The 15,954-nt window shown below is 36.4% G+C and overlaps 2 protein-coding genes across 5 annotated transcripts; both read left to right on the top strand.

The window, feature by feature from the left end:
* Positions 1 to 818: 818 nt before the first annotated feature.
* On the top strand, positions 819 to 5,171 carry LOC105117565 (probable nucleolar protein 5-1). Of its 2 annotated transcripts, XM_011015286.1 has the most exons (10): positions 819 to 930; positions 1,074 to 1,137; positions 1,385 to 1,483; positions 1,791 to 1,832; positions 2,233 to 2,412; positions 2,565 to 2,729; positions 3,104 to 3,304; positions 3,680 to 4,177; positions 4,274 to 4,408; positions 4,490 to 5,171. In XM_011015286.1, the coding sequence occupies exons 3-10, from the start codon at positions 1,406 to 1,408 to the stop codon at positions 4,877 to 4,879; spliced, it is 1,689 nt and encodes a 562-aa protein (XP_011013588.1). In that variant the 5' UTR covers positions 819 to 930; positions 1,074 to 1,137; positions 1,385 to 1,405; the 3' UTR covers positions 4,880 to 5,171. The 2 variants fall into 2 exon arrangements, with proteins under 2 accessions (XP_011013588.1, XP_011013586.1); XM_011015284.1 differs by lacking the exon at positions 1,074 to 1,137.
* Positions 5,172 to 6,782: 1,611 nt separating this feature from the next.
* Positions 6,783 to 13,017, top strand: LOC105117563 (probable serine/threonine-protein kinase At1g54610). Of its 3 annotated transcripts, none has more exons than XM_011015280.1 (8): positions 6,783 to 6,963; positions 7,497 to 7,926; positions 8,243 to 8,527; positions 8,629 to 8,946; positions 9,465 to 9,692; positions 10,790 to 10,890; positions 11,544 to 11,661; positions 12,347 to 13,017. In XM_011015280.1, exons 2-8 carry the CDS (start codon positions 7,564 to 7,566, stop codon positions 12,677 to 12,679), a joined length of 1,746 nt encoding a protein of 581 aa, XP_011013582.1. In that variant the 5' UTR covers positions 6,783 to 6,963; positions 7,497 to 7,563; the 3' UTR covers positions 12,680 to 13,017. The 3 variants fall into 3 exon arrangements, with proteins under 3 accessions (XP_011013582.1, XP_011013584.1, XP_011013583.1); XM_011015282.1 differs by lacking the exon at positions 6,783 to 6,963 and adding an exon at positions 6,982 to 7,226; XM_011015281.1 differs by lacking the exon at positions 6,783 to 6,963 and adding an exon at positions 6,982 to 7,243.
* The last annotated feature ends 2,937 nt before the right edge of the window (positions 13,018 to 15,954 follow it).

The following is a 15,954-nucleotide window of genomic DNA, read 5'->3' as shown; positions in this document are numbered from 1 at the left end:
TCGGTCTAAGAAACAGAGAGAATGAGTTGTTATAGGGTTAAAAAACCTCAGCTCCTTGAGAAAAAAACATAAAAAAAGCCAACTGGTTGCCCGAGGCCGCCTAGCCTCATCAACCTGCAGAAGACGTCAAAAGAAAGGTTAGAACATCATGCACTCAGCAGGAACCAGAGAGAGGCAACGGTGGTGAGCATTGCAGCATGACAAGTCAGATAACTATCATGGAGTTCACCTAATCCATTCTGTCACGTTGAATTTGTATTTAAAAGAACACTGTGAGAGAAAAATTCAGAACTTAATTTATCATTCCTAAATTATATTTGTAAAGATTCATAAATAGAAAAATTTGTTGTTCTTATAAGTATTCGATAAAACCTGATTGGGATATTTTTTATCCTGATGAATATGAATATTTTATAAAACCTAATCTAAATGGAACATTCTCGCAATTGAGTACGGAGATGAAATAAATCCTCCTCCTAATTGGGAAATAGAACCCAATTGTCTCCTTTTCTATTTAGAAAAATTATATTCGATTAAATACAATTAAAAAAATGTTCAATTAAATAAATTAATAAATCAGGGGTCTTTTTCGACAAAATGATGGACAAAGTTTAATCGAAAAACCCTAGTGAACAAAAATAAATAAATGCAAACACCACCTTAACCCTTGACATGACACGTGAGCCAAAAAACCCCAACTTACCCAAAAACTCCCAACTAGGTTTTTATAATCCCTAATATACCCCCGTTTATCACAGATGTCCACCAGCCACAGCGAGTACTAAAAACTCCCTAGCCTCCCTTTTAAACAGGGAGTCTCGACTCTCAGCCTCACTGTGAACCGCTAGTACTCCAATGTATAAAAGCCCCTTAAACCCTAAAAGCACCCTTCCTTCTTTCCCCTGGAGAACGCAGTTGTTGTAAAGAGAGGTATGCAATTTTCCTCTTCAAAGTTCTACTTTTTCCCCACTTCTCTTCTTTTATGATGAAAGACTCCTATATGTGTATATCTCTGGATTTTCTCGTTGTTTTCTTCTCCCTTTAAATGACATCTGCTATTTTGGGTGTGGTAGAAAGGTCTGATACCAAAGCGCGTGTCTTTTGTTTCTTCTTTTTCAAGTGATTGGTGTTAAAAAGGTTGTTTTTTTATATGGGCTTTGCTTTTAACTTCGTGAAGTTGGTTCTCTTTGTTCCCTAATGAGTTACTCTCTGTGTCTGTGTCTGTGTTTTTTTTAGTTTGTTGTTAGTTTGTGAATCATTGAATGCTTGTTTTGATAAGTGAAAATTAGTAAAGTGTGGATTTTTTGGGAGTTTTAGTTGGTTGGAATGAGGTGGGATGGTTAAGTTAGTAGCTTAAAGTAATGGGATGGTGTTGATTTTGCAGGGTTTTCAGAGTTATTGAAAGATGCTTTTGCTATTCGAGACGCCAGGGGGCTTTGCCCTTTTTAAAGTCTTGGATGAAGGAAAGCTATCTAAAGTTGAGGTAATCATTTTTTGTAACTCTGTTTCTGTCTGTTGTTTGGTTTTTGAGAAAAGTGAGGATAATAGAGTCATGTTCATCATTATTGTTTATGTGTTATTCGTTTTGGAGTGGTGAATGTATGAATCTCTGTTATACATACTGAGGTCAATTCAAGTTTTTCTTTTCTTGTCTGTCAAGTAACTGAAGGCTAGAGCAATTATGGTTCAGTGTAGGGTTTTCTCTAGTTTATTTTTCTGCACAAATAGTGCAATATTACTTCTTCTTTTTTGTGCCAAAGTTAATTGTGCATTTATGTCTCTTGCTACAGGATTTGGGGAAGGAGTTTTCAAGCCCAGACTCGGCAAGAAAGGTACTTAATCTCATGTAGTTTAGAAAGTGGATAGCCAGCCCAGGATTCATTTTATATTTTTGCTGAAAATTTTATTTTCTATACATCTAATGTGCATCAGTTAAAAAATTTATTGTTTGTATTGCTATTTGAGTATTCTGAATTCTACATTACCTCTTTGGTTCATTAAAAATATGTTTGATTACAGAACCTGCTTCTTTGTTTTTTTAATTGACGCCCAACATCTTCAAATATACTTTTTTATTTTACATAGCATATAATATCTACAAGCTCTAAGGGTACCTGGTTTCTCTTTTTAAATTGGTTGCCATGCCTGCTATAGGAAATTTTTCCTTCTGTAATGTGCTTGTTTTGAGCTTTATCGGGCTCAAATTTAACTGTTATTTGGTACAAACACCAGGTGGTGAAGTTGAAAGCCTTTTCAAAGTTTGAGAACACAGCTGAGGCTTTGGAAGCTGCTACCAAAATAATTGAAAGCTCAACCAGCAAAGGTCTGCGGAAATTCTTGCGTGCTAACTGTGATGGTGAAACATTAGGTGTAGCTGATTCAAAGCTTGGAAATGCAATAAAGGATAAACTGGTCTGCCCATATTTCTAATTTTTAACAGTCATCTTCAATTTTTAGTCTCACTAAAGGATAAACTGGTCTGCCCATATTTCTAGAGATTTATTTTTCAGTCATCTTCAATTTTTAGTCTCACCTTGTCTAAGTCAGCAATTGTCACATTGCAGAAAATAGAATGTGTTCACAACAATGCTGTGATGGAATTGATGAGGGGTGTTAGGAGTCAGTTGACAGAACTCATATCTGGTTTAGCTACTCAAGATTTGGCACCAATGAGCTTGGGTTTGTCTCACAGTCTATCCAGATACAAACTGAAGTTCAGCCCTGATAAGGTATTTACTGTACATTGACGTGTCTTATTTTCTGTGGTTCAATCATCACTGTATCTATAATCATGTTCCATGATTGCTTGTTGATATGTATGTGTAAATGTAAGCTAACATGTTTATGGCATGTATCCTTGTGCTTTTCAATCAATGTCATTTGTGCCCTTGTCTTCATTGGTCATTGTTCAAAGAATATTTTTCTTTGGTTGCTTTCCAAGACAGACCATTAGATTGGCAGAAGTTTGTGCTGCACTATAATTATCTAGCTTGTATTTTTGCTGAGCTATATGTATCTGGAATTTGAGTTTTGCCATTTCGTTTATAGGGCATCTGTATTTCTTTGGGATGCTGTAATCATAATGCTCACTGCTCTGTTTTAGGTTGACACAATGATCATTCAAGCCATTGGTTTACTTGACGATCTTGATAAGGAGCTGAACACGTATGCAATGAGGGTTCGAGAATGGTATGGTTGGCATTTTCCTGAGCTTGCCAAGATCATACAGGACAACATCCTTTATGCCAAAGCAGTGAAACTAATGGGTTGCCGTGATAATGCTGCAAAGCTTGATTTCTCTGAGGTAGAATCCAGTCTCTTGTTTATTGCAATAAACTGTGTTTCCTCCTCCCTCCCTCCCTCTGTGTGTGTGTGTGTGGTTAATGGGGTTATCATGAAATCAGTGATGCCACCCGCTTACATTATATTCTCTAAGGCTACCATGTCTTGATCCATGTTGATACTGCTACTGGCTCTGTCTTTACCTAATTCTTGACCCTGAATTTGTTATCAAATATCCTTTAGTGAGCAATCCTCTCTAAGATGAATGTTCAATATCCCTCCTTACTGTCAAACAGCATGTTGGATCACAAGGCCACTCTCGATTATATTATTTTCCTATTGTAGGATAAGATGGTCTCTTGAATGTTTCATTAATCTCTTTCTTAAAATTTCACAGATACTGCCCGAAGAAGTTGAAGCAGAACTGAAGGAGGCAGCTATGATATCAATGGGAAGTGATGTTAGTGATGTTGACTTGATGAATATCAAAGAACTATGTGACCAGGTTTTATCTTTAGCTGAATATAGAGCTCAACTGTATGATTATTTAAAGAGCAGGATGAATACCATTGCACCAAACTTGACTGCTCTTGTTGGGGAACTCGTTGGAGCTCGGCTTATTGCCCATGGGGGTAGCTTGTTAAATCTTGCAAAGCAGCCTGGAAGCACAGTTCAGATTCTTGGGGCAGAAAAGGCTCTCTTCAGAGCTCTGAAAACAAAGCATGCTACTCCAAAATATGGGCTTCTTTACCATGCATCCTTGGTTGGTCAGGCTCCCCCTAAGATGAAGGGTAAAATTTCCAGGTCACTAGCTGCAAAATCTGCACTTGCAATCCGGTATGATGCTCTTGGAGATGCCCAAGATGACTCTATGGGTCTGGAGAACAGGCTAAAGGTATGTTATGGAAGTTTTCATGTTAGAGACAATGATAACCTGTTCCTTATGTCAACTTTTATTGCCGGGGGATTTCTTAGACACTGTAATTTGTAGCTTGAAGCACGATTAAGGAATCTCGAAGGAAAAGAATTGGGTCGCTTTGCTGGGTCAGCTAAGGGCAAACCAAAGATAGAAGCTTATGACAAGGATAGGAAGAAGGGAGCTGGAGGATTGATAACTCCTGCCAAGGTCCACCTCTTGTTTTGAGTATGATTGTTAGTTTTTCTTTCTTCTTGTAATTAACCCTTTAATGCCCTTTTCTTTGTGCAGACATATAATCCTTCTGCAGATGCTGTTCTTGGCCAAACACCAGATTCAACTGCTAGGAAGTTCGAAGTAGAACCAGCAAAGGAGGCTCCAGCTAGTGGAGAAGAGAAAAAAGAGAAGAAAAAGAAGAAGAGAGCTGAAGAAGAAACAACTGTGCTAGGTGACAGAAATGGAACTGCCGAACAGGATGGCGAAGGGGAAGCTAAGAAAGAAAAGAAGAAAAAGAAGAAACATCAAGCTGAGAATGATGGTGTTCAAAACGAAGCTGAAAATGTTGAGGAGGGAGGCAAGAAGAAAAAGAAGCGGAAGCATTCCGAAGCAGAACAGGATGAGGAATCTGAAATGCCAAGCAAGAAGAAAGAGAAAAGGAAGAAGAAGAAGAGTGGGGATTGAGAAAATCCAGAAAGTTAAGGATAACTCCGCAATTTTGGAGAAAGACGAGTGAGGGTTGAGAGAACTCAGAAAATTGAGGAAACGTGGTGCTCCGCAATTTTGGAGGAGAAATTAGGGTGCAGCTCCTTATTTCTATGTGTAAAATTATCTTTTTTCCTGTCTAATTGTTTTTCATTTTGTTTTTGACTTGTTTCCAATGTATTTTTCTAATTCTCATGGACATGATAGTGAGCATTTGCCAGAATCAGACACTTCATGCAAAATTATATTTGGAAAACTATGGATTGCGTCTCTCGCTGGTTGCGATTAGGATAAATGAAAAGACTGAAAATACTGCAAACAGGCATCTATTCTTATTAAGGGCTCTTGTGACAAGAAAGCATTGCCCTGCCATTTTTTTTTTAATTAACTGGTTGATTTATGTATATTTTAATTAATTTTATGGATATCTTGATTAATTTTATAATTTTTAAAGTTATTTTATAGATTTGAAAATTAATATATAATTTTTTTTAATAATTTTAAAATTTATGAGACTTAACTGATAATTTTTAAAAAGTAAATATAAAAGCTGACTGTCATGATTACTGCTGTTAAATTTTCATATCTGGTCAGGGTACTTCTTATCCGGCAGATACTCCGGGAGAAGGGAAGAAAAAGCAATAGATGGCCGAAAAAAGAACAGGCAAATCTCTCGACAAGGGATGAAGAAAATCGAAGCTGGACTCATAATTGATAGGGTCGCAAAGGAAGCCTACACATTTGACAAGGGCTGAGGTCCCACTGGATATTTGTTTATCGAGTATATTATGGATGAACTAAGCCTGTCCGTGGATGAATAATTTAAACATTTGTGGAATGAATATATATATAAGTTAGGTTGGCTGTGGAATTCATTGCAAGACTTGGTTGGCTACAATCATTTTTTATACTTCAATCATGGTTTTGGATCCTTTCTAGGTCGATCCAAAAAAAATCTTTTCCAAGTCTAAGCATGGTGCCTGATGCTCTCCTGAATCCTTGTAGCTTCTAGGAAAATTAGGTTTCTTCAGAAGAAAAGCACCCTTACAATTCTTATTCATAAATGGAACATTGATTTCAAAGGGAAGTAATGAGCTGGAAAGGAGAGTGACACTAGAAATGTCTTTGAAAATGTTTTGGGAACTCAACCCTTTTTTCCCACTAGTCTAAGAAGAATCAGAAGGAGAATATCCCAGGAAAAAAAAAAAAATTCCTTTCAAACACTTAGCCAACACTCTAGCTATTTTAATGGAGAAGGAGAATATCCCAGGAAAAAAAAAAATCCTTTCAAACACTTAGCCAACTCTCTAGCTATTTTAATGTTTAATAAAATATATGAGAAATTCCTTTTTATTTATCTTTGTTATTTTTTTAAAAAGCATAGTTTACAGTCAACTAAAATTTTAAATTAGATGAAATAATTAAATTATCCTCGTATATAATACCCATTTGCAAAACTAAATAACTTTAGAAATATGTTATTGCAGTCCACCCAACTACATATATTTAAATTATGCTTTTAATATGGTGGTGCGTTATAATACTAAATATAATCTTATTCTCTGTGTTTTTTTTTATTTAAAGTAAAATTCAGAAGTCACAATATTTTTTTAGTAGTAACATGGCATTTATCCCTGCAAAAGAACAAATTTCTAAACAAATTCACCAATCTAAAACAAATTAAAAAAAATCCCTAAGAAATTAAAAAAGAAAAGAAAGATGTAAAAGCAAATCATGCCCCCAAGGAATGGAAAAAAAAAAAGGAAAAAAATATAATATGAGGGAGAGGGAGATTGTTGTGGATTTGACTTGGAACAAAACAGGAAATGATCAGCTGCTGTTTTGTTTGGTTTGATTGGTTCTCTTTATTTTTCTCTTCTATTCTTGTCTGAAACAAAGACCCCAACCAAAAAGAAAACAAAGCAAGAAAGACCCCAAAAGCGACCAGAAAACCATTCCTTGCCACCACTTCCACCACCACCAACAAAAACAAAACTTTTTTCAGTATTGTACTCCTTGTATTCTCTCTGTCCCTTCTCTCTTTTCACTCAGATTCAATCAAAGTAAGTATCTTTCTCAATTGACATCACTTTCTTCAACCATCCACTTCCCTTTCAGATCAGTTTTTCACTTCTGTTTTGTCTTCAAAGCTAAATATCCTGTCTTTCTCAATCCACTGCTCTCTTTTTCTTTCCTTTTCTCCACTTGGGCTCAGATCATTTTTGACTTGGCTTTCTAGTTAATGAATCTTCAAAGGGCCTAAATTTTGTAGATTAGGTTTCCTCTGACTTGTTTTTATTTATATACCTGCTCTAGGGTGCTAATGGTGAGCTCGTTTGAACTGTAAAGTTTCTATCTCCCGATCTTTTTTTTTTCTTCCTGTTTTTGACTTTTAGTTCTGATGTGTTGTCAATCTTGAGAATTAGGAATCCGGGTTGAGGATTTTCTTGATTTTGGAATGGGAGTTTGGTCAGTTTAGCTAGTTTGACCTGTGAATTTTAAACTCTCTTGGATCATGTGGTAGATAGGAATTAGTGCAAATTTGTTATTTTCTTGGATTGTTTTAATGCTTAGTGGTTAATTTATTGATTTGCAGTGGTTGTTTGCTGATTCTTGGGAAATCCAGATAGACCATGTTGAGAAATGAGATGTAGTTTTAAGACATGGGGTGTGTTCTTGGGAGAGAGGTATCTTCGGGCATAGTTTCAGAGTCTAAAGAGGTTAAGAACTCAAGATTTGAATCCAATAGGAAAGTAGAAGATGTTTCAGTGACAAAGACCGATACTACTAGCAGTGTTGTTGAGATTCGAAATGAGGAAACTCAGGAGGAGAAAGTTGATGGGGATAAAAAACCTAGGGGAGAGAGGAGGAGGTCAAGGCCAAACTATAAGCCGAGTAACGTGCCTGGACAATCGCGTGGTGAGCAGGTTGCAGCTGGCTGGCCACCCTGGCTGTCGGCAGTCTGTGGAGAGGCACTAAATGGATGGATTCCACGGAGGGCAGACACATTTGAGAAGATTGACAAGGTGAGGTATTATTTCAGAATTCAAGATTCAGTGGTTGTGTTGTTTCTGAAACTAACTGTGAAATAGTGGTTAGTTGGGTAGAGAATTCCTATCTTGAATGCCTGCCACAGATGATGTAGCTGTTATCTCATTATAAGTAATATCATAATAATTGTAAGTTTTGTTCAAATTCAAACGAAAAAAAAAGAAAGTGGTTAGAGGCATTTGAGATAGGGGGTTCGCCCAATATAACATGGTCATTTTTTTTCTCCAATTTGTTAATGTTTACCCAAGTTAATTTTCTTGTTCAAATTGTTGCTTCCATCCTTGATTGTAGATTGGATCAGGTACATACAGTAATGTGTACAAAGCTAGAGATCTGTTGACAGGGAAAGTTGTTGCCCTTAAAAAGGTTCGTTTTGATAATTTGGAACCAGAGAGTGTGAAGTTTATGGCTAGAGAGATCCTCATTTTGCGAAGATTGGATCATCCTAATGTTGTAAAGTTGGAAGGGTTAGTTACTTCCAGGATGTCATGTAGTTTGTACCTGGTATTTGAGTACATGGAGCACGATTTAGCTGGACTTGCTGCCAGCCCTGCAGTAAAATTTACAGAGGCTCAGGTTAGCCCATTTCTGTCTTGAATCAATAGTAGAGTGGATATCCTCAGAGCTATTATTGAGGTTGGTTTTTTATTAAACATTTGCCAATGTTTGCACCCCAGGTTAAATGTTACATGCACCAACTATTATCTGGACTTGAGCATTGTCACAAACGCGGTGTGCTTCATCGTGACATTAAAGGATCGAATCTTTTGATTGACAATGAAGGAATACTAAGGATTGCTGATTTTGGATTGGCGTCTTTCTTTGATCCTAATCACAAGCATCCAATGACAAGCCGGGTTGTTACTCTGTGGTATCGGCCTCCTGAGCTTCTTCTTGGAGCTACTGACTATGGTGTTAGCATTGACCTGTGGAGTGCAGGCTGTATATTGGCTGAGTTACTGGCCGGGAAGCCCATTATGCCTGGTCGTACAGAGGTAACTATTATCTTGTTGCAGTTGAAATTTTATTTGTCCAGCCTTTTGATACATGTACTGAAGATGATTTTCCTTGAGTCAATTTAGTTCCCAAAACTTGATGCTAAACTGCACCTATGTAATGGTGTAGGACATGCATGGATACAATTGCTACGGCTTACATTAAAGCTTAAGATCTTTTGGCTTTGGCAGTGAAAGGTTAACATAAACGAGCTATTGATTAATACATGTATACGATTTTGAAGATTATGGAACACAGAATCAGTGACAAAAATTAGCAAAGAATGTGAATATGAGTTTGTTAAATGAATAGTTGATTTTTTTGATTTTTTACACCTTGGCAGTGGTTGCGATTTTCTGCTTGGGTCTTAACTAGTTTTCCATGAGAATGGTGCATCTTGGTATATTGTGCTTTTGTTTGTGTGCGCGCAAAATTGCAAATTATTCAAATGCAATATTACACTTGAATGAATGTGTTGCTCTCAATTCTGAACACAAGTGTTTCTTTGATGATCCAGGTAGAGCAACTACATAAGATATATAAGCTATGTGGTTCGCCATCAGATGAATACTGGAAAAAATCAAGGTTGCCAAATGCAACTTTGTTTAAGCCTCGAGAGCCTTACAAAAGATGCATAAGAGAGACATTTAAAGATTTTCCACCATCATCACTTCCCCTCATCGAAACTCTTCTTGCAATTGATCCAGTGGAACGTCAGACAGCCACAGCTGCCCTAAAGAGTGAAGTAAGTTATGACATTTTCAATAGTTTTGTTGTCTTTTGGAGTCTTCAACTTTTTCCGCATCTCCATGCTTGTGTTATGGTAAGCCTTTTCTTTCTGTCAACTCCTGCCAAATCAGTGTCTTGTTCGAGGGGTCCAAAACAATGATAGTTGTTTGCTCTGCTCTGCTCCCTGAACTCTGGATGAAATTAAAATCAACATGAAAGTAGATCATGGATTCCCATATGATCTTAAATTTTCTTGTTGCTGATGAAAACCCTGGATTACCATTGTGTTTATATAACCTCAAATATACTGGAATTTGAAGGGGGGGAAATCAAGTACTAGTCTGGTTGGTTTGCTTGCTGTATGTACTTTAAATAATCATGCTACTGAATTTTATAGTGATCCAGTAATTAGCTAACCTTAATGGCTCAGAGACTGTATAAAATTCTTAAGTGGATTTCTCTTAACTTGAGCACAATCATTTCTTGTAAATCAGAAATAGATTGTCATATGCCCTCAAAATTAAAGGAGGAAAGGAAACCTGAATGGAGAGTTTTTTTTTTTTTTTACCAAAAAACAGTTCACAGTAGTTAAGTTAAAATAAAATAAAATTGAAGTTTGGGAACTCATTTCAGTTTGACTCAAAGTTCAAGGTGGAATAGGTTAATTTAACCAATATTTCATTCTAGTTATGAAGGTGTAGTGTTTTGCTCTCTGCTTTACACTTGATGATAAAAATTGAATAAGCAGATTTTGATCATTAGGAACAATAATAAAATTAATCAGCAGGTTACGACCATTAGGTAACCAATTACACCACATGCTTTTTTTTTCCCTGGAAAACCAAGTTGATTCAGTGATGGCTTCTGCCTCAATGGATCTAAACCTGATCTTGGCATTTGCTAGCATCACTGACTTTGAAATTTTATGGTTAGTCTGACATTAAAGCATTGGTTATATCCCTCAAAAATTTAATACTCTATTTTATTTCTTTTGGAATTAAAAACTGGTTTAACTTATAAAAACAGAGGCGTTCCTCGTAATGATATCAAATTATGTGAAATATTTTTGTATATCATGCTTAATCATTCCATTCATTAACTTTTATTATGCAGTTCTTCACAACAGAACCTTATGCTTGTGAACCTTCTAGTCTCCCAAAATATCCCCCAAGTAAGGAGATGGATGCTAAACGACGAGATGATGAAGCTCGAAGGTGCCCCATTAGATATACTTTTGTTATTGCTTTTGTGCAAAATCTTGGTAAAAATTAACCTGTTGCTCTCTCTCACTCTCTCTCCCTCCTTCCCAGCATGCACAGCCTTGTTTATAAGTAGATGGGTGGGTGGATAAGATGTGCATGTGCACACAAACATAACCCTTGAATGTTAATATTTTATCTAAACCATCTATGATCTGCTTATATGATTGTGTTTTGCTCCTAGTATTTGGTAAAATGATTTCTGCAGACAGTACAAAGCTAAAACATCATTATGATTCAAGGCAAGTTTTTCTTCGACAGGATTGAGAGACACTGTATATGGAATGGAGTAAAACATCTACAAAACTATCCAGTCAGAATAAACTAGAGTTAGCACGAAGGAATAAAAGAAAGCAAATAAACTCTATAAAGTCTGCTTTGATTGTTGTCATTGTGTTCTTTTTGTGCTTTCTTATATATCCCAAGGAAGTTGCCTGGAACAAATTTTAATATGATCATTATGCAACCATTCTACTTTTCCCTCATCTGTTTTGTTTTACATCACAGATGTTCTTTAAACATGTCCTTTTCTCTTTCATATATGGTGTACCGAGTGTCTGTTATCTCTTCCTCTCTCTAGAGAAAGTCATTTTTGTTTGATTGTGTAGACTAAGAGCTGCCAGCAAAGCCCAAGGTGATGCTGCAAAGAAAACGCGTACACGTGAACGTCATGCTAGGGCAATGCCAGCTCCCGATGCCAATGCAGAGCTCCAGTCCAATATTGATGTATGTCTGATAATTTACCCGCATGAACTATTGTTGTTGTTTAGTTTTCAGTGCTTTCATTTACAAATCCTTAGACATGCATGCCATAGGATTACAGTTTCTATGCGAAGAACTAACCAAATAAATGGATATAGCATGTGGAGAATGTGTGGAAAGAATGTGACTTTTCCACCCTTTTCATAGCAGTAGATTTGACTAAAAAAAATTCCCATTCGCCAATGCCACTTGTGACTTGTGAGTTTTATTCATTTTATCCAGACCTGTTGTTTAATTTTCAAGAGCTTCATTTTGTTCCTTTTGTTGCTACTTTCAATGTGTTTGAGATTGCCTGGCAAGGGAGCGTCCTCCTTTTGTGCCACTTTTAACACTCTGTTTGGATGGATTGGGTAAAATCCTTTCTAATTGGAAGGATTGAAAAATGTGATGATAGAAGGAAGAGATGGATCCCTCCATTCATTTTTGGAGTACACATCCATCTTGCCAAACAAGGTATAAACACCTTTTGTCTCCCTCCGCCCTTCTTTCCACCATAACAAAGAGTAGGGGAGTTTCTAATACTAAGTATATGAGAAATCTATGTTTTCATAATCATCACAATAACCCGAGAGAATTTTCAGTGAGCCGATGACTTAATTTGCCTTTTATTTCTTTTAATTGTTAATCATGCTGTTTCTTTCTACAACAGAGAAGGCGCCTAATTAACCATGCAAATGCAAAAAGCAAGAGTGAAAAGTTTCCCCCACCACATCAGGATGGAGCTCTTGGCTATACTTTAGGATCTTCTCACCACATTGATCCTGCGCTTGTTCCTCCTGATGTGCCATTTAGTACTACCTCATTCACGTACTCAAAGGACCCAATACAAACTTGGTCTGGCCCGTTGGTTGACCCTGCTGGTGTCGGTGCTCCAAGGCGAAAGAAGAAGAATACTGGTGATGCACTAGGATCGTCAAATCTGCCAACTGGAAAAGATAAGAGCAGAGATACTCGGTTAAAAGGAAAAAAGAGCATGGCTTAAAACCTTGTTGCATGCATGGGATGCCAGATTTGTTGACTGGTGATTTCCCATACAAGAGTCACACTGCAATCTGTGTACTAAAACAACTAGATTCTTCACACACACAAGAACATATTTACTTGGTTAAAAATGTTTCGAGAGCTGAAATCAGATTTTCTGTTCTCTTTTTCCCATTTTAGATTTCTTCATTCCATAGAAGAAATGTTTCTGCTCTCCTTGGGGATGGTGAGAAACTTCCATCGATGTGTACATGTTTATTATTCTTCCTTTCCTTCAGAATTTTCTTGTTGAAAACTAAGTTATGTTCAGATTAGTAAAAGATGCCAATAATTCTTCAAGAGTTCCAGGAAGCCTGAGTTCTTTATTCCTTTGTATCAGTCACATGTCTAGATTTCCTTTCTGAAATCAAGGAGAGTGACTAGCGCGAAGTTTGTAAACTGCTGTAATAATAAAAGCACTGGACATGATCAATGGTCAAACATATTCATCATAGCAATTTCTCCCGAATGATTCCGGCCCACACAGACTCTTACAGCATAGCTTGGTTAATATTTTGGTGACAGTATCTTCTTCCTTCTCTCTCTTCTTTTATGGCGTGAAGGTGTCAGGTTGCTGTGGCATTCTGATTGCTGATGAAAACCATTTCCAAGGCCCGGATCAAATGATGTCATTTTATATTTATTTTTTTTTTAAAAAAAGTTAAATGTTAACCATTTCCAAGGCCCGGATCAAATGGTCATTTTATATTTATTTTTTAAAAAAGTTAAATGTTATTTTTAAAAAATAATAATTAAAACGTCAAACCGAATATAGGGTTGATTCGGTATTCCTCTAGTTTAACCAAGTTAATTTTCACTTATTTTCTTAAAACCTGGTTTATATTAAATTAACTCCTCAAGTTAGTTCTAGTAGGCAGTCCATGCACCCAGATATCTACCAAGCTAAACTTCAACCTCATACAGTGGATGGTGCTTGCTGACAGTTCCATTACATTAATGTAATGACTTGGTAGGTCTTGACACGGTCACAGTGGAAAGTATACGTTGAAGAATGTCAATAGCGTAGTTTGCCAAGTAGCAGCGCATTGGAGTTTCTTGTAAACTCTTGTCTGTGCGTAATCTTCAGCTGTTGTGGCAGTGGTGGTGATAGTGGAGTGGTATATCACAGCTAAATTTTGTTAGAAAGCTAGGAAGCAATGGGACAGGAGGACCTGGTCCACCGGGATGGAGTCCGGCATCAGCAGGTCTATTTGGGCCACCAGGATGGGTTTCGGCACCACCAGGTTTTTTCGGTGGCTTTTGTGACATCATAACTTCTTCGTATGTTGCAAAACACTTTTCTCCAGGAAATGCCAGACTGCTTTAAGCCCCCGGAATCATAGTTTTTAAACCAAAGCCATGGAAAATATAATCAGGAGAGTTTATCAGGATTAATTTAGATTAATTTAATTCTTTTCATTTTATAAAGAAATAAAAGTACATCATTTAAAAAAAAAAAAAATTATGAGTATTGACTAAGTTTTTTCATGCTGACTCATTGCACGTCAATTCAGGTTTTTTAGGGTTAACTATTCCTTTATTTTTATTGAAACTTGGCTTAGACTAAGCTTTAAATTGTACAGATCACGAATCAACCCCGGGTGGGGTTGGGTTTTAAAAAGTGCCTAAAATGCTGGTTTTAAGTCTCTCTGTTTTTTTACTTCTCTAATTAATTGTTATGTGTTTTGCAGCCTGAGCTTCTTGTGCTGTTGCTGGCTAGCACAAGACTGCTTTGGAGGTCCATTCGATCGGTCCACCTGGACCACCCGAACCATTTGGTCCATGACTGGCTGCACCAAATGTTTGGTCTCCCATCTCTGTTTGTAGGGCTTTCTATCCTAATATTGTTCGGCCCCTTTCATCGGGAATTCTTATAATTCAATCTTGCTTCCATCTTTCTGATATCCCCTTGCAATAATATATGTTTTTTTCTGGTTAAAAAAATAATTTAATTTAAAAATTTAAGTTGATAGATCATTCTTGTGCTGTTGCTGGCTAGCACAAGACTCCACCTGGACCACCCGAACCGTTTGGTCCATGACTAGCTGCACCAGATGTTTGGTCTACCATCTCTGTTTGTAGGGTTTTCTATCCTAATATTGTTCGGCCCCTTTCATAGGGAATTTTTATATTTCAATCTTGCTAGCATCTTTCTGATATCCCCTTGCAATAATATATGTTTTTTTCTGGTTAGAAAACCAATTTAATTTAAAAATTTAAGTTGATTGGCCAGATTTCAAAATATAATTTACATTATTTTTTAATAAATTTTTTCAAGTAAAAATTCTTTGAACTTGAAATTTATATATACCTATATTTTTAATTTTTATCAAATAAATAAAGTTGTTAAGATTTAATCTCCTAATTATTTAGTTATTAAAACTATAATATTATATTAAAAAATTAATTCAACCTCAAAATTTAAATTATTAAATAAAATTATAAAATATAATTTATATCATTAACAACCATTCTTAAAGTTATGAGATTGCTATATTGTCGAAAGCTTTAATGCTTAGTCGTTGGTGCACATATGGTAGCCATTGACTTTGCAAACCAACACTTCAAATGCTTCATCCTCTTCGAGAGACGGGAGACGAGAGATGCATGCCCGATGTTTCATTGATCAATCATCCACAGGGTGCTTCAATCTTACTGATCAGAGGAGTAATTGGGGAAAAAATCAAGAGAACAGAAAAAAAAAAACAAGTGACTATGAAATAAATTGTTCTTTAAGAAAATATGTTGTGTCGGCGAAAATGGGGAGGCGGATCCGTCACGTCAACATGCGTATGCTGGCGGTGTTTCAAGGTGGAGTGTAGCGGAGTAGATTGCTGTCAGAAGCAAAATTCTTAAACACTAACATCATTAGAAAGCCAAGTTTGGACACAGATCTCACACGAATGGATTGTGCGAGTTAATTATCTTTGAACTGCTTAGAATGTTGCCTTCTCGTCACCCAATTTCCAGCCATAATCTCTTACCACTCTTGATTTTAGACAAACCTACGTGGTAAGATGCTTGCTTATGAAATTAAGAGTAGCATACCTATCTATGAAGGGCATGTTAATTTGGCCTTCCAGTTGAACGTCATTTCGTCATTTAAAAAAAAAATTAATATATTTTTTAATTGTTTTGATGTTTTGAAATCGAGAATATACCTTAAAAAATAAAATATTATGATATATTTTTAAATAAAAAATACTTTAAAATATAATATCTACTATATTTTCAAAC

The sequence above is a fragment of the Populus euphratica genome, unplaced genomic scaffold (genome assembly GCF_000495115.2).
Source record: "Populus euphratica unplaced genomic scaffold, PopEup_1.0 scaffold1412.1, whole genome shotgun sequence".
Taxonomy (NCBI): Eukaryota; Viridiplantae; Streptophyta; class Magnoliopsida; order Malpighiales; family Salicaceae; genus Populus; species Populus euphratica.
The sequence above is the reverse complement of the archived record's forward strand: the minus strand, read 5'-3'. Positions and strand labels throughout refer to the sequence as shown.

Bases quoted from the DNA above. Each gene is read 5' to 3' on its own strand.
- LOC105117563 (XM_011015280.1), top strand. From the start codon at position 7,564: ATGGGGTGTGTTCTTGGGAGAGAGGTATCTTCGGGCATAGTTTCAGAG. The intron at 7,927-8,242 runs GTGAGGTATTAT...CCTTGATTGTAG, and splicing joins CATTTGAGAAGATTGACAAG to ATTGGATCAGGTACATACAG. The intron at 9,693-10,789 runs GTAAGTTATGAC...TTTATTATGCAG, and splicing joins CAGCTGCCCTAAAGAGTGAA to TTCTTCACAACAGAACCTTA.
- LOC105117565 (XM_011015284.1), top strand. From the start codon at position 1,406: ATGCTTTTGCTATTCGAGACGCCAGGGGGCTTTGCCCTTTTTAAAGTC. The intron at 3,305-3,679 runs GTAGAATCCAGT...AAAATTTCACAG, and splicing joins CAAAGCTTGATTTCTCTGAG to ATACTGCCCGAAGAAGTTGA. The intron at 4,409-4,489 runs GTCCACCTCTTG...TTCTTTGTGCAG, and splicing joins GATTGATAACTCCTGCCAAG to ACATATAATCCTTCTGCAGA.